Consider the following 23315-nt stretch of genomic DNA (forward strand, 5'->3'; position numbering starts at 1 on the left):
AGTTTTGGCTGCGGAGCGCTCACAGCACGGCTGGAACAGAAGCACAGCCTCAGGATGGCCCATGCTACAGCTGACGTGCAACGACTGAAGTCTTTGTATGAAACACACACGTGGTTGATCGATGGGCGCAGCCTTTTATTCCTTTTTGCTTTGCACCTTTCCATTTATTCCAGAAAAAAAAACCAACAACTTCTTCCTCTCTCTCTATATATATACATATAAAACAAACAAACAAATTGCTTTTGTTTTTGAATAAACCTTTTAAAAACACTCCTTTTGAAACACATCTTCCATTCATCCAACGGCCATCAGGATCCTGCGCACGGTGCACACCAGGGGATGCTCACAGTGGGAACCTGAGCACTCTGGGACACGTTTTCCTGCTGCAGGACATGGGGCTGAAGCTGTTCCTGTGATGCATCCCACCTGTACTGCAGTGAGGGGTGCTGCCCTCAATTCTGACTGATGGAAACACAAAACCACAGCAGGAGCGGTGCGCAGACCGGAGCTGCTGAGTGCACAAAGCAATGCAGCCTTTCCCCAGTGTGCAGGCAGAACTGGTAGGAAAAAATAAAAAAAAAATGCAAGAAAATAATGCCTGGAAGACAAAACAACAGCTCCCAAACCACGCTGGGTGCCACAAAATGGAAAAGAAAATAAATTCCAGAAAGCCACAGACATTTGCAGTGTTTTCATCAGCGCTGCTTTGAGCAGCTGGTGCTCCAGCACTCGGCAGAGCTGGGAGCTCACTGTGTGTCTCCATCCCCAGCACTGGGGGGTTGCAGTCCTCAGGAACCCATATGGACCTCGTACTCTTGTGGGATGCTGATCTGGACCCATATGGAGCCTGCAACGTGGTGAGATGCTGACCTAAAACCATACAGACCCCACACCCTCATGGGATGCTGACCCTGTGCAGGGGGGGGGACTTTGCTGACCTCCCTCTCTCGGCATCGGGACGCACAGCAGCAGTGCACACATCACAGCTTGCTCAACGGGGCACCAAATATTTATGCACTTTATCACCCTCCTGAATAGGAATCCAATACCCATGAAAAGCAGCAGAACAAAAGGGGTTATCTGAAACGCAGCCTGCTGGTCATGCACGGGGCAAATAAATAATAGTGCCTCCACACAAAGATCTCCTGTCTTGGAGAAGGAAAGGCAAAGGCTGTGAAAGAGCAAACAGCAGCCAGCAGACTCTTTGTCTTCCTTATCTGATTGCAGATAAAGCAGAGCTGTCTGCGTGCTCACTGTTCTGTGGGTCACCTTGCTGCACCCTGGAGATGTCTGCCCCATGGGGACACTGGTTCCCAATGGGGACATTGGTTCCCAAGGGTTCTGCCAAGCAGCAGTGAGCAGAGCCCCGTGTCCCACAGCTCTGCCTTGCCCTCCCATTGAAGGATCAGCAAAGCTTCCTGTGCCCTGGCACGCTTTGTGCCCATGACAGCCTCAGGGCACGGGGCTGGTAAAGCCAGAACAGGTCATGCACGTCCTGTCAGGGCTTCCCAAGAGCAGGACTTGCCCAGATCCGTGCCCTTGGTGCCTTGGGAAGCACCACAAATCCCTATCGTGCCCAGAAAAATCCCAATGTAAACACCTTAACAAAAGGAAAGGTGACAACATGAGCTCAGCACTTCCTTTTGTAAACCCCACTGCTGAAAAGCCTTGTGCAGCCCAAGCAGGGTGCAGGGAACCAGGCGCAGCCCAACCCTCACATCATTGCATCACTGGTGGCTGATGGCTCTTCATGCTCTTCCCTATCAAATGGAAACAATTAATGAACTATTCAGCCTGCTGTATGCTGGACATACTGAGAAAGGAACCGAGCAGGGATGGGCAAACCTCAAACAATGCAGACGTCTGGATGCTTGTCTAGGACAAACCCAAGTTAACAGCTTTGGGCTGACAGGAGGAGCGCAGAGTGCGGTGCACTGAGCGCTGGAGAACCCTGGGCTCTCCTCCTTTTCTCCTCCAGCTTTGCATTTGCAGGGGGAAAACAGAGTTCCAATTCCTCTCCACGGAGAAACAGCGGTGTGGGCACAGTTAGTGTCCCCTGAGCACTGCTTGTCCTGGGATGCTGGCAGGTTGGGACATCGGCACATCCTCCATCGAGTGCTTTGGCAAGGTCCAGTTAAAATGCCTCAGGAGCAGCCCTTGGCAGCACAGTGTGCCCCTCGGTCCTGCGGCGTGGGTCTGAGCCAGGGCTGCTTGGTGTGATGTTGGCTACACGTGGGGAGGGCTGGTTTGCTGTTCTGTGGCTCTATTTCTGATCCCTGCAGCTGAGCTGGGGAGGTTTGGCACCTCTCCCCCGTCCTCCAGGTGGGGAATGCACTGCGGTGAGTGCGAAGCATTGGGGTGCAGTGATGCTGCAGGGCTCTGTTCAGCTGTAGGCTCCTGTGAACAGCTGGGAATCACTCTGGGAATCACGTCCCACGTCTTGTGATGGCATCAGAACTGGGGAACGCAACGGTGGCAAGAAGAGGGGATGGTGAGTGAGGTCGCTCCGCCCTCATCAGGATTCAGGTACCAACAATGGGCAGAGATGAAGGTGTTACAGAGGCAGAAGCAATGGCACAGCAGGGAGGGTTGCCCCAGGGCTGGTGCTCCAGCAGCAGTCCTCTGGTGCCAGGCTGGGGGATGCCCAGCTCTCAGTGGGATGGGGCTGCACGCAGGCTGTCTGAGCAGTGGGATGTTGCCTGCCTGGGCTGAATGCAATGCAGCCACAGCTCCTGCTTCACAGACCCCAACCTGTGCTCTCACAGCCTCCCTGCACCCAGCTCAACCCCACAGGCAGCGAGCAGCTCCCCCAGCGCAGAGCAGGACCCTGCTCCTAGGAGGGTTGTGCAACAGCTGCACAAGGGGTGGCAGCTGATAGGAACAACATGAGAACGAGAGGGGAAAAAGGTCACAGGTCCATTGCCACCAGCTGCTGGGGGATGTGGGGAGAGCCATCAGCTCCGTCCTGCTGGGCTGAGCGACGCGGTGGGGCGGGTAGGAGCGCACCGCCGTCTCCTTTCTCAGTGCACTGATCTCCATGGTGACAAAGGGAACATGAGGTCCGGGTTTAAAATATACTCTGCCTCCTGTTCTTCCCCCGAGCTGAGGAAGAGAGAGAGAGATGGGTCAGATAGGTGAGACAGGGACTGAAGCACAGGGCAGGTCCGGATTTTCCCTGTGTGGGTACCCAGAGGTGCCAGCAGGATCCATGGCACCACACAGAGAGCACGCTGCCCCCATCCTACCTGACTGCTGAAACGCTGAGCCTCGGTAGCCAGGGTCCTTCTGAAGTTGGATCTCCTTCAGAGAGAAGATGGAGACATCTGGGAGAGCAGACAGAGAGCCAGGTCAGTTGGCCGAGCCACCGCCAGCAGGGATGGCAGCGCAGCACTGCGTTCCTCTTGCTCTACACCAGCCTGCCCCAAGTTTTTCCTTGCTCTCCCCCCCACCCTGCTGCAGGAGCCCTCAAGCAAAGGCAAGCAGCAACCACAGAGCTGGCTGTGCCCTCGGGCTGCACTGCAATGCTGCTCCATGCCCCCAGGTGAGGGGGCCATGCACACTTACTGTCAGGCAGGAGGTGCACCCGCTCCCCCAGGCTTTTGAAGTAGGGATGCCGCAGGGCCACCTCTGCTGAAATCCGGCTCTTGGCTTCATACTGCACAAAGGCCCAGAGAAAGGCAATTACCCAGTCTGCAGTGCCTGCTCACACCAAAGTGCACAGCTGGGACCCCATCAGTGGGTTTGGGCCAGCAGCTGTGTGGATAGGGCTTATGCTGCAGTCACAGCCCCTCTCCCTGCCCCCAAAATCAGGGTGAGCGCAATGCACCCCTCTGCCATCCACCAGTACCTCGCTGTTGCTTACCAGGAGGAGGTTCATCAGCAAGTCAATGCCATCCGAGTCCAACCTGAGAAAAGAAAGAAATACAAACTGGAGCACTGTCACACCTGGGGGCCGTTGCAATCATCAACAAAAGGCAAAGGTGTGCAGAGAACTGGGACCTCCCCCACACAGCTGTGCTCAGCATCACATCCAGCAGATGAACCCAGTGCCCCCGGCTCCCATTTCGGAGCAGTGCCAGGCTGCCCTATGCCTCCGGATCTGTGCTGGGGGGCGGGGAGGGGGGAGGGAGGGAGGGAGGGAGGGGGCATACCTCGGGGCGTGATTGATTAACGGCTGCGCTCGGTACTGCGTGAAGTTGTACGCCCTGAACTCCTCGTTGGACGTTATCCCCGGCCAGGTATCTTCTGTCGGCGTTCCTGGGAAGGAGGGAGGAAAGTGGAACGTGGTCACCGGCTGCGGGAACAACAGCTTCACCATCCCAGCGCTGCTCCTTACAGGGGACACACGCGGCAACGCCGCGCTCAGCGCTCGGTCCCGGAGCGCAGCGCTCTGCTTTGTCACCGCTGCCCTCCCGCGGGCGCTCGGGGCACGGCAGCACGCTCACCCAACAGCCGGAAGATGAGATGCAACTCCTCCTTCACCGTAGAACCGGGGAACATGGGCCGTCCGGTGACCATCTCGTAGTGGATGCATCCCACGCCCCTACGGCAGCGGTGGAAAAGCGGCATCAGAGAGAGGGGAAAGTCGTGGGACGCACCACCCCCCGCGGCAGGGCAGGGGGAAATGGGCTCCAGGATGCGGATCTGTGCCCGTCCACCCGGCTCTGAAGAGATGGAACCGCAGAGGACGCAGAGAACAAGCCGTGGAGAACCCGGCGCCCACGGTGTGAGCAGCGCCATCCCATGGGATGGACGGGAACACCCAACCCACCGCCCCGCTCAGCCTCACCACATGTCGATGGGGGTGGAATACTCGGTGGATCCCAGCAGGACGTCGGGGGGTCGGTACCACAGAGTGACCACCTCGTTGGAATACGTTTTGGTAGGCACCGACTTGGCTCTGGCGAGGCCTGGAGGTGGAGGGAGGGATGTGAAGCTGCACCTTCCTGCAGTGCTGCATCCTCCCCAGGGCACAGGCTCAGGGATGGGACAGCACTGTGCAGAGATGCTCGCAATCGGGTAGAAAACAGCCATGCAACCCCAGCACATTAAAAATCACTGCTGGAGAACGATGTCCCAGGCTGCTTATGGGGTCCCCCTCCCCGCCCCATGGGCAGCGAAGCCCTTGTGTTTGCCCAATGGGACCATGAGTGCTCTGCCCTCCCCACCCCACGTACCAAAGTCGGCCAGTTTAAGCTCCCCTCTCTCATTGATGAGCAGGTTCTGAGGTTTGAGGTCTCGGTGTAGGATCTTCCTCCCATGACAGTAGGACAGGCCACGCAGCAGTTGGAACATGAAGATCTGGGGGGGGCACAGGGGGTGGGCAGTGGGTACCACGATGCTGTCTTAAGAACACAGGGCCAGGGGAGACCCCACAAAGCCCATAGGGACGGCCAGGCCCGACTCACCTTCACATTGTGCACGCTCATCAGGTTCCCACAGTTATCCAGGTACTGCTTGAGGTCGTTTTCCTGCAACGAGGAGCATCCATCAGCCTCCAGTTCCCTCCCTCCCCTCTCCCCAGTCAGAACCCCAGCATCTCTCCAACGCACCAGGTACTCGAAGACCAGCGTGAGGGAGCGCTCCGTGTGGATGATGTCATGCAGGGTCACGATGTTGGCGTGCTTGAGGTTCTTCAGCAGTGACACTGCAGGGACAGGAGGCAGCAGGTTGGGACAGCTGGGTGCCAGGTGGGACATCCCCAAGGGCTGGGGATAGGAAAAGCCTCTCCCCCCCCCCTCAAGGCCTCACCTTCCCGGATAGCGGTGCATGGAGCCCCTTCCTCGTGCTCCAGGCGGATCTCCTTCAGTGCCACCAGGTTTTCTGTCAGCTTGCTGCGTCCCTTGAAAACAGTGGCATAAGTGCCCTGCAGGGAGAGAGAAGACATGAGGGGTGAGCGGGTGGCTGCCCCATTGTGGGGGTGGCACAACAGGGATGTGCTCTGTAACATCTGCAGGAAGGGTCATTGGAAGCTAAAGGGCCGGAGCCCATGATTTCCATTCTGTGATTTATCGTAATCCTTCCAACTTCCTTTGAATTCTCGCTGGGGTCTCAGCACCTCCTTACCTCTCCCAGTTTATCCAGCTTAACATAGGTCTCCAGCTTCCCAAACCCGATATCCGACTGCAAGAGAAAAAGGACAACATCACTGGGAGGGATCTCACCAGTGTTGGGCTGGATGGAGAACAGCAGGAGGGGATTGTTATGGGGACAATCCATCACGTCCTGCATGGATCCTGTGCACACCCATCAGAACACCATTGCAGCCAACTGCAGCAGCTGATGCCAGAGTGTCAGAGCAGCATGATGGGACCCTGTGGCAAAGCCCTGCCCTTTTCTTGAGTGCTTCCCTGCGTGCTGCCCTTTGCTGCAACTCCCTTTGCTTCTGTGTGCTCCTCCAGTCAAGTGTGAAAGAGACATTTCGCCGTTTGGAACTGGGACTCATTGCTGTATTGCTGAGACCTGCTTGTCTGTACCCAGTGATGGGCAACAACTGCAAGGCCCTCCTAGCAGATCCCTCACACTGCAGCTCTGCAGGGACATTGCCTCGGTCACTTGGGGTCACTCACATCCCATGGCAGCAGCACTGAAGGACCCAAAGCCAGCAGGCAAACTGCAGCTCCTGCCATTCTCTCCTCTCTTCCCTCCTCACAAACAGGAGTGCCACATCTGAAGGTGCTGCTGAGACCTCACCACCGTAACCGTGTGTACTCCCAGGCAGCAGGATGTGTGCCTTTGCAATTTGCAAACAGGGCACTGTGTTTTTGCTCCTACATATGCTGATGCTCTGCAGTCAAGAAACTGAAACGTCAGCATTAATGCAAAGGGTAATTCATTATTTATCCACATTTGCATTTCCATCAGCAGAGGCTCCAGCACTTGCAGCACCATGGGAGGTTCCCCACCTCCTCTTCCCTGGAAGGTGAAGGACTGGGAGAGAAGCCAGGTGTGTGCAAGGTGAGCAGTGTGCAGGCTGGGGATTTGCATATGTAGGAGTAGCATGGGGAAAGGTGCATGTGTGCACGTGCACAGGTGTGTGTATGCACAGGGAATGAGCGTGCAGAAAGGGATTTGCACTGTGTGTGTCTCAGAGCAAGGGAGCTTGCTCAGAGGGAAGCAATGGCTGGGTGGCAATCAGCACACGCATCTCGTATGCACAAAGCAAGATGCTGTGCTGTGACTTACAAGGGATGCCCGCCGTGACATCCTGCTGAGCGGCTTGGGGAACTCTGGGCTCTCCATCTGCAGCTTCTGCAGGAACTCGGGGGGCAGCCGGATGTCCATGGGCAGGGAGAGGCGTTTGCTGACATCCTGCAGAGGGGGAAGGTGAGGAGAACACCCAGGGAAAGGAAGAGTGATGATGGCAGTGGGGCAGCAACTGGGGTGACGCCCGCGGGACCTTCGCCCCAGCACTTGCCTCTGTGGAGAAGCGGCGCTGGGTGCTGCTGCGGTAACGCACGGCCATGGGGGATGGACCCTCTGTGTCGGGTGAGGAGATGGCCGTGGGGTCTGCTCCGATGTCCCTGCCCAGGTGTCCCAGCTGCAAGTGCCCTTGGGCCAGGTCTGAGGACAAAGAGAAAGAAGGGAGAGCTGCTGGGAGGCAGCAGAGGTGCGGAACGCTTTGCTTTGGGGAACAGGGAGAGAGAAGGGTAGGGAGGTCCAGAGATGCTCCAGGGCCATGAGGAAGTCCCTTCCCACCCTGCTCCTCTGCTGCACTCAGCCACACACAGCAACACAGAAGCTCCCTTGAAAACCAAAGCGGCTTCTGAAAGTCACTCTTCTCATGGGACTCCATGTGTGAAGCCACATCAAGCCTAAGGAACCCAGAAAGGAGCAAAAAAAACCCAAATAGAGTAAAGTGAGGCACTGAGCTCCCCCTGGTCTACAGCTTGAGGCTCACACGTCTTCCCACTGGGTAATTAATGGCTGGTTGGTTGGAAGTGCATTTCCCCCATTCACAAGGGGCTGCTTTCAGAGGGGCCGTTTGAGAGGAGGCAGAGCTAACTGGGAGTGCTGGAATGAAGGCCATCCTTCTCTGTGTCTAATGCAGATTTGGGCTTCCATTCCCCGCGTGCTCTGCAGCCAGAGATGATCTCATTGCTGAGGATGGAAGGGGATGGCTGGCTTTTGCAGGAGGGCTGGGATCTGGCTGCTCATTGCTTATCTGATGGATGAGAGGTGACAGGCAAGTGACCTGAGAAAAAATGCAGCTTCCTGCCACGGTCACTGTATACAAGGGGATCTGTGAGCTAAGGGATATGGGGTGTCCTCTACAGACAGCCCATGCCCATAGCAGGGGTGCAGCCCATGCCAATGGGGCTGACAGCAGCTGAAATCGTGCCAGGAGGTTCTGGAGGGTTGGGCAGGGAGGCACAAAGCACCCCTTCCCCCAGGAGCATTGCAGGGCTCTGGTCCCTGTCCCTTTCTGGCCATCTGTGCAGGCACAGCTCAGAACCCTGCCTTGCACTAAGCACAGGTAGCACAGATCACTTAAGCTAGATCAACCCTTTTCACCTTGCTCCTGTCCTAAGCAAATCATCTGAACTAAAACCAAAAAGCAACATCAGAATGATCGTAGTTCAACTCATCCACTTTAAGAGACAGCTTGGGTGAACTTGTGCTGGGCCTTAAGCACACAGATCCAACATCCAAGGATGCAGCCTGGCCCCAGGAGCAGCAAATAAGAGCAGTGTCTGCAGCCACCCTCAGTGCCACCTCCACCACCAGCAGCAGCAGCACACAGGTGTGCAAATGCAGGGCTCTGCTCCATTCTGCTCAGCATTTTGTGTGGATCACTGTGAGCTCTGACACCCTGCAAGTAATGAGGCTGCATGGGATATCAAAGCAAATTAAAGGCAGACCGCAGACACGGCAGCTGCTTCTGCCTTCTTTTTTTTTTTTTTTTTTTCTTTTTCTTTTTTTAATATAAATATATTTAAACACTGCCTCTGCCAAAACAAGCTTTGATCTCCCAAGGAAAAAGGGCCAGAATCCTTTGCTGCCTGCACGGCTCAGAACTTTTAATTACTTTGCTAAGCATGAGCTCTCCTCCTAAAGCTGTTTCAAGGCAGGGCAGCGCTTGGATCGTGGGTCATCCATCCTCCTTCCTCCCACACAGCATTGCTGCTTTACATCCCTGTGCTCTGATGGCCAGGCTTAGCTCTGATTTACGCCATTGCATGAGCCCTTGTTTGGCCTCTGAAGACTCAGAAATGGTGCAGGCCCTCGTCAAGGATCAGATGCTGCCCAGAGCTCTCCTTAGCCCAGGATTCTTCTTCTACCCAAGGAAAGGCTGTGGTATAATGGAGGTATGTGACAGTATGGGGGCACATCGACACCCTGTGGCTGCGTTGGACTCCCCAGGGTGACACTGCCTGGGTCAGGATGTGCCCACGCCAGGAAGCTGTTTGCTTTTCCATTCGCTGGCTCTGCTTCCCCAAACCTCCCTTTACCAGCCCTCATGGCTGGCAGTGGGGCCCTGAGAATGGGAGGATGGAGAACACAGGGCTGGGGATCCCCCTCCACACCCCAGTGGAGGAGGTAGGTATCAACCCATGGGAAGTCCACATCTTTTCCCATTGCCAGAGGCACTGCATGCTCTGTTGGAGCATCCCATCTCCTGGACTCTGCATCCCTGGGGACACTTGAAGACACTCAAGCAGAGGCTGCTGTGACCCAAGAGTGTTGACAGCCTATGAGCTCTGATGCTGGAGGGAAAACAGAAACCTGAAAACAGCTTCCCACGGTGCTGTGTGAGGTGAGGAAAGAAAAACAAAACAAACCCAAACTGATGCTGGTGCTGATCTGTGGGTGAAGCATTCCTGGCCATAGGGAGAAGCCAGGAGATGGGTCAGGTGTATGGCTGAGATTAGGGGCACCATGGAGATGACTTTTGGGGGTGTTTACATCCCAAGGAACATCACCCAGGAGGGAGGAGCAGTGTGCACACGGCTGTGGCAGAGGGCTTAGCTCCAACGTGGGGCTGTGGGCAGGGGGCTCCCATACTTTGCTGCATCTCCAGCTCCATGCAGGGCAATCTGATCACAGCAACCGGCCCAGCCTCTGCCCAGTGCCCTCAGCCCCAGCACAGCCAACTTTGGCTTTGCCCTGGTTCCTCCCCACCTCCTTCAGGAGAGAGACTGAAAGGCAGAGGACAGGCAGCTGCTGCCCGTGATGGTTTGCAAAGGAAGTACTGTGACCAAAGGCTCATTAAAGCAGAAGAAGAGGGAAATTGCCTCTCCAGCAGCTCAGCTGGCACAGCACAGGTAATGAGCCCAGGCTCAGCCAGCCCAGCGCCCAGCAGCCCCAGGGGGTAACAGCAGCAGCAGCTGTCAGCACCCGTGGCTTTATGAGCTTTGCACCATGTTATCCCCACGGCTTCTACACGTCTAATTAAGGGCTCGAGTCTAATTATAGCCCCAGCTGTTTGCTGGGGTGCGAGGGGAGGGGTGTGAAGTGATGCTGCTGAGGGCAGCTGGGGTGTCTGCAGGGATCTGAGGAGTGGCATGAGCTGCAGGAGAGAGGAAAGGCAGCTCAAATCAGCCTCTGCATCTCCACTTTGAAGCAGAGCCCATCCCTCCCTGCTGGGGCAGGCACAAGTGCCAGGCAGTTACATCACGGCCTCAGCCCCTGCTTGCAGCAATTGTGGCTGCAGGACGAGGGGAAAAAAAAAAGCACCAGCACGTCCTGAGCAGAGCCCAGAGCACTGACACATGAACCCATGTCAGGGCTGCTTTGGGAGGAGGTGGCAAAGCACACGATGTGATACTGCAGGCACTTTGGCCTCGAACCCGCAGCACTCTGCTCCCCCTGGGGGAATGCAGCCCGGCTCCACCAGGTTTGCTGTCTGCAGCTCTCTGCCTGCCCAGCCTTGCTCTGAACCCGACGCCTTGAATCCTGCACCAGGAGAAGGCTGTGGGTCCAGCAGGGGGAGGACATCCCCCACTTTGACACACTCCCCACCTTGACCACAGATGTGTCATCCCCCTGTGCAAACACCTTGCCCTCCTCCTTTTCTTCTGCGGGTATAAATCTCTCTTCAGAGCAGATTTAACTCCTCCATGGGGTAAGCAGCCCAGGCAGTGGGGCAGCAGCTTTCCAGGCTGCTTTTCCAACCCCTTACCCTCATTCCTCTGGTTGTTGAGCTGGTTGAACTGCTCTGTGAACTCCGTCAGCGACTCCTCGATGGTCTCCGTCCGAGGGACTGAGAGTGAGAACCTCCGCTTGAAGTTTTTCATCTTGTTCATTTTACCTCCTGACCTGCAGGGAAGGGGAAAGAAGTGGTTGTAGGGTGGGAAAAGAAAGCTTCCCAAAGTGCTGAGGGGAGCTGGACCAACAGGGGGGGTCCCAAAAAAGGGTGATGCTCCGAGCTCAGCATGCTCCCACTGACTCACATCCTGGGATGTGGGATGTGAGGCACCGGGATCTCCTTAAGCCAGAGATCTGATTAAAGCCATAAAACCCTTAAATGAAGAAAACCCTTAAGGGACACGTGGCACAGCTCACTGAGCAGCCACACGAGCAGCTCGCTCTCGGCATCCCTGCCTTGCTTGCCTGCTTCAGGCTCACACACAGCACCAGGTGGAATCGTACAGTGGGAGCACACAGCCCTGCAGCACCAGCCTTGCTCTCCCCCCATGCATTTTGTAGCACGGTGGAAACACACAGTCCTGCTCCCAGCAAACAGAATGCACCTGCAGACATCAGTGTCTCCCCAACACAGGGAGGTCCCTCCTTGCATATCCTAACCTTAACCTGCCTGCTGGGCTCTGGGGGGGGGGCAATAAGGGGGAACTCAGCCCTTGGGACCAAACAGGCACCCCTGCTCCTGGGTGGCCCAATTGCCAGCCCCCAGCCCCCCTCCACCCCAGGCTGGTCAGCACAAACCCTGGTGATTGCATTCCAGACTGATGCGATCAGACACAGCATCGCAGAGCCGATGCATCGCGTCGCCAGGGCAACGGGAACACTTGGGTTGACATGCTGGCATCCCAAAGCTTAAAAGATTACCATCAGCAATGCAAACAGTGCTTCGAGGCACAGCCTCCTCCCCCAAATCCTTGGGATTCACCTGGACCACTCAGATTCAGCCACCCCACTCCTCCACACCTTTAGGGATGCAAAACCCTACAGCCCAAGGATCAGTGTGCCCTGAATCAAGGCAGGATGCATTGCTTGGCTGGGGGTGGGATGAGAGGTGTGAGGCTGTTCGGAGTTGCAAAGTGAGCAAGGAGGATGCTAGGCACATCCATCAGCCATTTAAATGTTTTCTCAGCACTGCAGGGACGTGGCTTTGATGACCAAGATGCTGACATTAATGAATGCTGCATTAACAAAGGATGCTTTTCTCACGGCCTGAAGTTGGAAGGGACTGATGGAGGTCACATCACCCAAGCCCTGCTCAGCACAGCACATCATCCTGGGTCACATCCCGACGGTTTTGATGTATCTCCAAGGAAAGAGACTCCACATCCCCTCTGGACAGCCCGATCCAGATTCACCTCACCTTCAGATGGGACTTCCAATGTTTCAGTTTGTGCCCATTTCTCATTGGAGCCCACCAACAGGTGAGTCTGACCCTGTCCTATTGACACCATCCCTTCAGATTCTTGTAGACATCAACCAGATCCCCCTGAGCCTCATCTCCTCCAGGCAGAACAGATCCTGCTCCTCAGTGAGGGACGCTGCAGCCCCTCCATCACTTCACCACGCCTTCCATGCCCACTGACAGCAATCAGCCCACAGCACTGGGACAAAGTCTTGGCAGGGGGACAGCCAGGACAACACACCACACAGCAAGACCTGGAGGATGGGGAAAGTGCTGAACACCACAACAACCCACAGCTCCAGGAGCAGGGAAAACACAGGGAATAACCCAGATATTCCACCTGGAGGTGGAGGAAGAAGCGGGTGAGGGAAATGGCTTTTTCCATCTCCTCCCCTCTCTGCTCGTCCTTCTCTAACGGTAGCAAAGCTTTAGAAGACAAACACCTGAGCAATGAACTGATGCTCCAGATCACCCCGAATCCTTCCCTCCCTGCCAGCAGCTGCTAAATATAAACCTCCTCGGAGAGGAAGCAGGGTGGGGTAAAAATAGCAGTGGCTGCGTCTCCTGCTATGCGCAGGGCTGCTCCTTTATGGCTCTGCGTAATTGGCACTGCTTTTTTTCCAGCTTCACCTGGACCTACTTGGCATCTGGTGATGGGGTTCATGGGAAAGGCTTTGACAGATGGAGGCTGCGGGGCTTTTGGTCGAGCTCACCCTGCCCTGGGTGGCCACGAGGTGCCCCAAAGTTGGCATGCGTTCCCCCCAGTGCACAGCATCCCACATCCCTGCTCCCAGCCCTGCAGGCAGGAGGGCACCCTGACCCCATATGGGATGGGAGGTGGCTTTGTCCCCCCACCGGGGACAACCTGTGACCGTGTTTCCCCTAGGAGAAGGGCAACCCAGCTACAGGAGCAGCCTGGCCCTTTCCCACACTATGGATTTCAAAGGAAGAACGGGTTGCCATTGCCTGCATCCCATCAATTTTGGCAGCAGGGCTCTAAAGGAAGTGTGGGCACTTTGTGACTTCCTGCAAGAAGGCAATGCTCGCTAAGCAAAGCAATGACATCCCTCGTTTTACAGCCTCAAATCACCCGGGAATTGGAGCAGCCCCGAGCTGCAACCATCCCTGGGATGGGGCGAGGAGGGGAGCAGTGATCTGAAACAGCACGAAGGAATTCAGGCATCAACAGGCAGAAATGAAATCACCCCGGATGGAAGCTGACCAGGAAGAAAAGCCAGGATGAAAGCCAGCAGCGTGAATGATCTGCATTTGCTGTAACACAGGCAGATAGTAACTAAAACACTTCAAAGGGCCCAAAGCTGCATCCCGTCAGGAAAACGAATCACGTCACTGAGACTGGGTGTGAACAATTCTTTAAGCACTGCTTTCAAAGCTGTATTTGCTGCACTTGCAGTGATGTGTTCAGCAAAGTGCTCCCCTAGGCACTGGGGATGGGGCTGTACACATGGATCGCTTCTCTTTGTACAGCAAAGCTCTTCAGCTCTCCTCTGTGCAACTTCAGAGCCACGTATTTTGGGCACAGCTTCCAAATGAAGCTCTCTCCTTCCTCCTTCAGCACACTGCTGGGCTTGCAAGTAACCATTCCTTTCCACAAACAAGGAAACAACTTAGGGGAAATGGTGACTTCTGCTGGCAGAGCCCTGTTTGCTCAGCAAACACCTCTATCATGCAGAGCCACACGTGGCCATGGGGCTGAGCAGACAGCGTGTGCAGGAGCCAGGTGAGGACGTGGCCCTCCTTACCTCACATAGCAAGGCAACAGTCAGCACTGATGCAGTGCAGTGCTGACATGCAGAAAGGTGATGCTGCATGCTTTGCAGCAGCTGGGAATCCAGTGGGGCAGGGAAAGAAAGCAGCCCCCCACCATCTAATGGATTGCTCAGCTGTTGGCGTGGAATCCTCTCCCGGCTGCTCCCACCCTACAGCAGATGCTGCAGAGCAGAGCACAGCCCAAATCCTTTATTTACTGCTCCAGGGGCCAGCACAGCCCTGCACCCTGGGACAGGCAGCAGTCCCTGCCCATCACACAGAGCTCCCAGCTCCTCCCTGCTGCTGAGCTCTGTTATGTGGAGCTCCAACATTTCCCTTCCCCCATGCAGGGAGCAAAGCCCTGCACCAGGAGGTGGTGGTCCTGCAGGAGGGAAGCACAATCAGTTCCTACCAGCCTGCAGCAGCCCTGCAGCAAGCAGCACAGCCATCATCCCACAGCAGCGACTGTGCTGGACAGAATTGGAAATGGAGCTTTGGGTCCCCAGGGAGTTCATCCATCCACCCTTGTGCTGCAATCTTTTCCTCTCCTGTAATCACAGAAGCCAATACAAGAAATGCAGAGCACCAGGAATGCGATGACGGCAGCCAGGAGTTTTCTGTCCTCTCTTCTCAAAGGAGATTTGGGAGGAGAAATGATCCTGCAGCAAATGCACAAGACTGGCTTCCAATCCAGCTCACAGCGTGCATTGCTTTGCCCTCAGTGTAAATAATGGTGATGCATCCTTCCTCCCTTCTCCTCGGCGATGGGACTCTTGTGGGATGCAAAGCTGCTCTGCTTGCAGCTCCACTCCCATTTGTCTCCATCCCAACAAGGAGCCCAGTAATGAGGGCACACAGAGGGGTTTGTTCCACTCCTGCCACACCACAGCCCTGCGTGATGCTCTCAGCTCTGCCCGGCCCGTGGTGAGATCAGGGCAGCTCCCAGGAAGGCACCAGAACAACCCACATTATTCCAGCTGCCACAAAACACTGCGTGTTTATTCCTTGCTGGAGAAAAACCTGAGAGCAGTGTCCAGCATTGGGCTGCAGCCACAACAGAGTGCCAGTGGCCTGCGTGCACTGCAGCATCTCAATGCTCTCGCTGTGTTGGAAGGTGCCAGCAGCCCTATGGTACTGCCCCTGCCCCACAGATCAGCACATCCCATGCTCCGACAGACCGAGCGCTGCTGCAGGGTATTGAGTTATCCTCCCCCATCTTCTGTGACTCTGTTTCTCCATTCAGCCCTTCAGGAGCACAAGATGCACAGCATGGACATGGAAAAAGGGCACAGACCCTGGGGGTGAAGGATGCTCAGGGAGCACCAAGCTTCTGAGGAACCCTATGGGAGAAGATCCCTTGCATTAGGGCACACCTGCATTCCCTCCCCAAAGGGTGCATAGGGTCTGCTGGCTTCTTAATTACCATTTCCTTATTCTCTTCTTCTTTTTTTCCCCCTCTTCTTCCTTAATTAGAGCTTTCCCTCCTTTCTCAGCCCACACACAACTCCCAGAGCTCCTGGAAAGCAGCACAGGGGAACAGGGGAAGCCTTCCCTGCCTAACAGAGAACACTGCAGCTTCCTTCCCATGACCCACGGCCTCATCCACCTCGGACGAAGGCACTGGGGAGGGGGCTCAGAGCTGCTGCCCCTGCAGCTGTGCAGGGAATGGCTGCAAGCATTCTGAGAGGGGTTATTTAGGGAAGCAGCAAACACACCCTGCACACCCGATAACCGCGTGGAATTTGAGAAATGCGGCCACCTCTGGCACAAGGAGAAACGGGGAGGGAAGGGGGGACAGAAAGGAGCAGCAACAAATAGGTGGAGGGCTGAAGGAAGGGTCGGATCCCTGCAAAAAGCCATGCAAAGGGCCCATGCTGTCACAGGATCTCTCTTCCCAGAGAAACGGCTTGAACACAAACAGAAGCGCAGCGTTTCTAAGAAGCACCACCAGCGCCCAAAGCAACGCACAGCTCAGCCCTTTGCCACGCGTTTTCCAGGAGCTCTGCTCTGCTCCAACACATTGCATTGCCAAACAGCCCAGCCCTCACCTGCTGCAGATAGCTGCACCCCTCTGCATGCCTCCAGCATCCGGTCAGGCACTTTCTGCCCACCCAGCAATGGGAGGAGGAGCTGCAGGGACTGTGCAAACAGCTTCGGAGGGATTAAGGCTCCTTCCGACCGTGGCAAACTCAGACCCAGGAGCTCCCTGGCACTAATGAAGCAGCTCCCTGCTGCACTCACACAGATCTTTGTGCAGCAACAGAGAAAGAAGTGCATGCAGACGGTGCTCCTGACCTATTTCTCCCCACTCCAGCACAGCTCTGAGCTGGGTTCCCCCCCCAGGACCACACTCTGAAGCAGCAGTGCCACGGCTCAGCATTAGGCACATAAAACTCTTTGCAAATCTGTTTTATTTAAAGCTCTGGGATGGTCACATGATAGCAAGGTAGTGAGCAAACATGGCAAGTCCCCTTCCTGCCAAGGGCTGCACTAAGCTGCTATTTAATCTTAAACCTGTTGTGCACCTTGGAGGGCTTTGCACACACGTGTGCATGCATTTCTCACCCTGATGCTCTCTCCCTGTTTCAACATTTAGCTTTTGCTTGGAGGGAGCCAAGTGCCCCTTTCACCCCTCTGCTTCTCAGATCTCTGTGCTGATACGAGAGCTCCCGATTTCTGCACACAAAGCATTTCCACTTTGCAAAGAGCCCGGGGTTGGGCAACAGCATGAAAACCAGCATTGAGGCCATGCAGAGGGCAGGAATAGCACGGAAGCACTGAGCATCCCAAGGCGAGGCGTGCAGAGCTCCTGCTCCACTCAAGTGCTGCCCCGCAGGAACCCACTGTCCTTCTGCACCTCCTGGAGGAACCTTCCCACCACCATGACACGATCCCATTAAACCCAACCCGGACCTGCCCGCATCCCAGGCATAGATAGAAATAGATTAAGCACGCCCTGGTGCCCGCAGCTTTCTGCTCACTTCCCTATGGAGGGCAACATTTCATGCCTATCTGGGAACTCGGCGAGCACACGCTGTTCAGATAAACCTTGTTCCTTGTTAAACTGTAAATAACGTCTGCTTTGGCAAGCCAAGCCCCAGCACGGCGCCCTGAAAGTCACAGTGTCACCATCAGCACGGCAGGCAGAGCAATGGAGTCGGTAGGTTTCAACACCCTGAACGGTTCTCTTTTTTCCAGCCCCATCTTCTCACTCCCATCCATCTCCTCACTCCCTGCCCCACTTCCAAAGCACGGCTGTTCTCCCACAGACTCACCGCTCCGGTGTCCTTGTGAGCTCTGAGCATTCCTGCAGCAGCCTTGGGAAGTGGGGGAGATAACAGAGCCCTGCAGAGATCAAGGGAACGAAGGAGGGAGGGACCTCGTGAAGGAAAAAACACACAGCCGGACCCATTGCTTGGATGCTGCTGGGCAGAGATGGGTGCTGCAAGCACCGAGTGCAGGGAGGGGGCCATGGGAGCACATCCTGAAACAATTCTGGTTTAGCCCCCCGTCAAACCACGTCCACAGATGCACGTGGTGCTCAGGCACTGAGCCAAGGGGACTCCGTGCTCAGCGGGATGAAGCCCAGCAGTGTTCAAAGCTCACTGGCTGCATTCGGTTCTGTTCCTCTCCTGCCCCACGAGCTGATAAGCTTCGAGATAAGAAAGGATCATAACTCTGAGAGCTGAAGGGACAGGAAAGGAGGTCTGGCCCGCACATGAGCCAAGCTGAGTGCACAGCTGGATTCTTACCTCCTTCACATTGCAGTGTGCACAACAACAACCTGCGCCCGCACCCTGCTATCATAGCGCGATTAGTTGCACAATTAATCGTTAATAAGGAGGGATTGGAAGGGATTAAGGATTTAAATAGAACACATGCTGCTAATGGTACTTGATAAAAACGTGCTTTCTCCTGCAGTTACGGTGCTGTGTTCTCGTGGAACTGAAGGGGCTCCATTGGACCTTTGCACTTCTTGCACATAGGAAATGCCCACGACCCTGTGCTATGGGCACAGCAGCAGCTCTCGATGCTGAGAAGCACTCAGACCCACACAGAGAAGTTTTCTGCCTCGAATCAGTGATAAAACAAGTGGAAAAGCAAACCTTGTGGCTCTTTGGAGCAGGGCAGCTGGAAGCAACCCTGGGATGGAAGTGCCTGCAGCACAGCGTGGCTCTGCTGAGGTTTCCTTGTGATAAGCAGCATTCCAGACTCTGCTCTTCTTCTAAAAAGGGGAAAGCACCAGTGCTGTGCTGGCCCGTGGCCCCATCAATAGGGAGGAGTGCCACAGGCTCTGCATGGTTCCCTGGGTCTGATGGGACCCCAAAGGATGTGCAGCTCTGCTCGGGACATGTGCCACCATGGGCAGTCCCCACGGTGTGACACCACCAGCAACCTGCCCCCAACCTGCTGCTGGGACACACAGAGCCTTTCATCCCCAGGGCTGCTCATTTCCCTCCTGTGGCTGCTGCCACAACACACAACATCAGTGCTCTCACTGTAGGGGCAAGCCTGTGATCTGCCTTTGGATGCGGTCACCTCCAAGCAGGATCCTGCCAAGGAAGCCCTCCTCGTGGCCACGGCTGCTCTCCTGCAGAGGGAACACTGCCCTTCAGTCCCCCAAATGCCACCACCAAGCTGCAGCCACAGGCCACCTCGCTGCATTGCACTGCTGCCATCAGATACCACCCCATGATATGGGCAAAATACAAAGGACAGATGAGAAAGGGCTGGGATTTGTGAGACACAGCGTGTTCCACACTGCCTGTACCTCCTACGTGCTGTGGCACTGTGATTATTCTGCAGTAATTAGTTAATAATTACAAGCTGACCAGCCCTTGGGAACATCCGTAGCAGAAGGAGCACGACGTGCCTTAGGCTGAATGCAGATTTCCTTACAGCTTTAATCACTGCTTCAATTTGAGGCACGGATGCCAGAAAGGTTTTTCAGCCCACAGTAACACAGGGGCAGTTCTCACCTCTCCGACTGCTGCCTGCAGCAGGACAGCCATGCACTTCACCACCAGCTGTGCTGTGGATTTGGCCATTACCCCATGGATGGGGATGAGAGGGATGGGGCTGGGGCAGGACTCACCTAAGAGTTCAACCCTGCTATGAAACGTGAGGGGATTTGTGATGCTCGATGACAGAAGGGCCATGCACTGTGCTGCTGAGGGCTGACTTCAGCAATCAGTGCTGATTTGCACCACTTGAGTGCTTGGTGAAGCATGGCAGAGAGGAGTTTAACCTCCCGACTGGGGCAGATGCAACGGGAGGACATTTCCTGGGTGAAAAGAGGTCACCTCCGCTGCTGCAGCGCCCTTCAAACCAGCTATAGAGCCTGCAACACTGAAAGGATCCAAAGCACCACTGCTAGCAGGATCTCCACCTCCAGCACCTGCACACTGGTGGCATTTGCTCCAGCACTGCATGATCTGACAGCCTGTGAGTCATTCCTCCAAACATTTCAAGCCATGCCATAAATCCAACCTCCAGGTGATGTTCCATGCCAGAAAAACACCCCCCAGGTGGATCTTGATGCATGTACATTTTCACAGGTGCAGAGCTCAGGCTCCCATTCGTACACCACATGTATGAGACTGAGATGCTCAGCAGCACAGTTCAGGAGCAGACAGTGCTGGGGAGAAGAGGGGGAGATGGAGACACCGAGGGGTTTGAAGCTACACCCAATAGGGCTCATAAATCACAGCCCTGAGTGGTTCCAGCAAAGGTTAGCACTTATCCAATAATTCAATGGATCGAACAAAGATAGCATCTCTTCCCCATGCACTGAGGACAGGGCAGCAAATCTCACCCCTCTCCATCCTGGTTTACTTCCTCCTCTCTGCACCACAAGCAGCAAAGCCCTGCACGTTCCCACAGTACCAGGCACCAACAGCACTGCCTCACCAATTTGCTCCTTGGATAATATATGATTTTCATTACGTTGGCCCCGAGGATCAAGGGTGCAAAAGGCAGCAATGAGAAATAGCCTCTGCTTCAGAATGCCCTCGGTTTCAGTCTGCAAGGGGAGATACAAGGGAAGAACAGCATGGGGCTCAACGCAGTGTGTGCAGCCAGAGATGCTCTGAAACACCTCTACCTGAGCTGCCCTGGGGGATCTGGTTCCCAAAAAAAGCAGTGAGCATTAATCTTGGAAAACAGCAGGTCAAACAGCCCCCAGTTCCACAGCAGGAGCACTTCTGAGCTATTTATCCTCCCAGCATGGCATGGGCAGAGCCTGGCGTCAAATGGGGGCATAGGAACACAGCCAACTCCAACAACTCCAACCCCAAAGCCTGGAGCTCCCTCCCACATCACAGCCTGCACTCTTAAAACCATGGGTCATTACACATCCAGCACAAGAGGGAATGTTAACAAGAGCCCAGCTGCTGCTCAGGTGGATCAGTGGGGCTGAGATCTGTGGGCATTTCGCTGCAAGAATGGGGAGAACTTGGGCTGCCTGCAAAGATCTGCTCTTAGCTGTGGTGGCTTGGAGCTCATTCCTAACGCAGTGAGAAAACCCAGAAGGTAAGAGAACACAGCTCTCTGGTTGTGACTGCAGATAAAGCATGGCTAAGCCTCACAAAGGAGAGAGGCAGAGAAAGAACAGGGGAGATGAGATGCTGAAGCCGCGTCAGCTGCACAGACGAACCCACAGCCATCTCTGCAGGCTCTGCTCTGTGGCTTGAAAACAATTTTAGCCCTTCACTGCTCCTGGCTGAGCCACGCAGGCCAGACAAAGCAGCACAGGATTGCAAGAGGCTGAGCAAACAACCAGATGAGCAGCACTGGCTGCAGGCACAATGCTACCTGAAAAGAAACCTCGATTAGACAGAGAGCAAAAGATGCTTCGTCTGATTACAGTTCGACTCTGCAAAGTTAATTGTTGGCCAGATTGTAATCTGGGCTGCATTAATCAACAGGTCGCTCTCTCTGCTCTCTCTGCTGTCGGTTTTCCCTCTACAAACAGAAGTGAGTTAAGTGGGAGAAAAGCAAATCCTGCATAACCCTGCATGGGCAGAGCCTGCTGCAAGCAGGGGCCCCTGGAAGCACAGACCTTTTGTTTTTCTGCCTGTATGGACGTAAACTGAGCCTGTGCTGTGCAGCAGTGGCAGAAGTGATTGACCTCTCGGAGTTGCAGTGCACCAATTACCCACAGCAAAACTCACTCCAAAGTCTGCAGCTGGCCCAGGGACCCCTGCCCTGCTGCCAATGCCAGGGAGATGCTGCTTCGCCTCAGCTCTCCTGAGCATGGAATGAGAACGTGGGAGGCCTTTACAGTGCATAAACCCTCCTGGAAACTCCTCTGGTTATTTGGACACGACTCCAAACACGTGTCCCAGGTTTTCTGGAGGTTCTCAAAGCTCCTGGCCCAAACCTCAGCTCTGTGAGGAAGCCAGAGGAATGTCTCAGGGTTTACAAGGAATGGCTAGGCAGTGATTTCTCTCCAGCAGCCCAGGCTTAAGGGATAATTTCAGTGGAAACTGCAGCAGTGATGTTTGAATGCATACATGAGGCAAATACACAAGTTTCTGCCTCCCTCAGTCAAGGGAGCAAAGGAGGGATGCTCATGGACTCAGAGCAAAATTCTGCAGCACCTGGAGCAAATCATTTCGCCTCTCCACTTCTCCCAGATGCAAAATGAAGCTGTTGTCATCTATCTTGCCCATTGACAGCGGCAGCACCAGAAAGCAGAACCCATCTCCGTGCCCAGCTATGATGAGCAACGCAGAACCACGGCAATAAACGGGTACGAAAAGCAGGAGCTGCAGATTCAGAACAGCAGGGCACGCCTGCTGCATTTCAGTCACCTGTAATGCATGAATATGTGACACCACCACTTTGCTCTTTGTCACTGCTCAGCACTGCCTGTCTGAAGGGTCCATTCAAGGGACCACAAAGAGTGCTTGTTTTGGTGCAAGGGGCCCTCCCAGCACTGAAACAAGTGTTTTCCTGCTTCCATGCCCGTCTCTGCCACCATCCCAGGGCTTTACACAGCTTGGGGAGCAAAGCTGTGAGAACAAAGCAAGGTCAAGTGTTAACAGATGGTGAACTCAGACGTGGGGATGCAGGGATGGGTCCAAGGGCAGAGGCAGACTGCTGGAGCGCCGCTCTTTAGCCACAGCATTCCTTCTCTTTTTCAAGCAGTTCAGAGAGGATGAACTCAGAGGTTCCCAACTTCTGTTCCTGCCTCTGCTCCTTTTCTTGCACCAAGAGCACATCGCATCCCACTGACAAGCCTGCATCTACTCCTGGGAGGAAAGGATGCATGGTTTGGTGTTTGCATCAAGGAAATCTTTTCAGGATCACAGGAACCAGTGCTGACGGGGTGACCCAGATGCCCCATCACCACCATGTGAGGCCACAGGCAAAACTCCACGTGCACTTACCCCATTCCAGCTCTGTGTGAGCACACACCAAAGCTCTACACACTGCCCCTTTACCAAGCAGGAGGTAATTGGAGCCTATTTCCTTGCAGGAAGAGGGTCCTGGAAGAGGCATTTTCTTTTCTGTATCTCATCCACAGGCACAGCTCTCTGCCCTCTGCTTGTTCAGACCTCTTTCCCTTTGGGCACCCTCTCAACCCCCAGCACACACACATACACACCTCCTGCTGTGCATTTAGCTAATGCAGAGTGCAAAAAAAAACTCCAAAATAAAAACAACCCCTACGACAGCCCCAGGCCTGACTGCTGCTTGCAGAGTTAATGCCACAGCCGTGCCCAGCAGCCTTGCATGCTCATTGCATCTGTTTTTGCAGAGAGAAGAGCCAGTTTAAAGGTGGACTGGCACAGGGCAGGCACGGCACAGACACACATTGACTGCGGTTATGGCTGGGGGGGGTGGGGGTGGTGCTGGAGATGGCGTTGCACACCCAGGAACTTATCCGAGCAACAGGCACGGCTCGTTCTGACAGCCCCAGAAATGCAGCTCAAGGAGCGATCGGTTCAGCCCACTGGGGGAACTTTTGGCCGGAGGGATGGATGCGTGCCCA

General features: G+C 55.1%; 1 protein-coding gene across 3 annotated transcripts in view; it reads right to left on the reverse strand.

Moving 5' to 3' along the window:
* Nucleotides 1-200: 200 nt before the first annotated feature.
* CDK18 (cyclin dependent kinase 18) overlaps nucleotides 201-23315 on the reverse strand; it is a 23738-nt gene continuing 623 nt past the window's right edge. Inside the window, exons 1-17 of one of the 3 annotated variants that reach the window (XM_042833542.1) lie at nucleotides 20228-20460; nucleotides 17593-17662; nucleotides 11123-11259; nucleotides 7418-7563; nucleotides 7186-7311; nucleotides 6067-6123; nucleotides 5752-5866; nucleotides 5553-5647; nucleotides 5409-5471; nucleotides 5178-5301; nucleotides 4790-4910; nucleotides 4446-4543; nucleotides 4152-4257; nucleotides 3863-3905; nucleotides 3565-3655; nucleotides 3246-3323; nucleotides 201-3102 (exon numbers count right to left, since the gene is read on the reverse strand). In XM_042833542.1, the coding sequence (XP_042689476.1) occupies nucleotides 3068-3102; nucleotides 3246-3323; nucleotides 3565-3655; nucleotides 3863-3905; nucleotides 4152-4257; nucleotides 4446-4543; nucleotides 4790-4910; nucleotides 5178-5301; nucleotides 5409-5471; nucleotides 5553-5647; nucleotides 5752-5866; nucleotides 6067-6123; nucleotides 7186-7311; nucleotides 7418-7563; nucleotides 11123-11246 (1422 nt within the window). In that variant the 5' untranslated portion in view covers nucleotides 11247-11259; nucleotides 17593-17662; nucleotides 20228-20460 and the 3' untranslated portion in view covers nucleotides 201-3067. Of the gene's footprint in view, nucleotides 3103-3245; nucleotides 3324-3564; nucleotides 3656-3862; nucleotides 3906-4151; nucleotides 4258-4445; nucleotides 4544-4789; nucleotides 4911-5177; nucleotides 5302-5408; nucleotides 5472-5552; nucleotides 5648-5751; nucleotides 5867-6066; nucleotides 6124-7185; nucleotides 7312-7417; nucleotides 7564-11122; nucleotides 11260-17592; nucleotides 17862-20227; nucleotides 20461-23315 lie in introns of those variants that run through there. The other 2 variants (XM_042833540.1, XM_042833541.1) reach the window with 2 other exon arrangements.

The sequence above is a fragment of the Centrocercus urophasianus genome, unplaced genomic scaffold (genome assembly GCF_019232065.1).
Source record: "Centrocercus urophasianus isolate 14NV4802_14NV808 unplaced genomic scaffold, USGS_Curo_1.0 seq_42, whole genome shotgun sequence".
Classification (NCBI taxonomy): domain Eukaryota; kingdom Metazoa; phylum Chordata; class Aves; order Galliformes; family Phasianidae; genus Centrocercus; species Centrocercus urophasianus.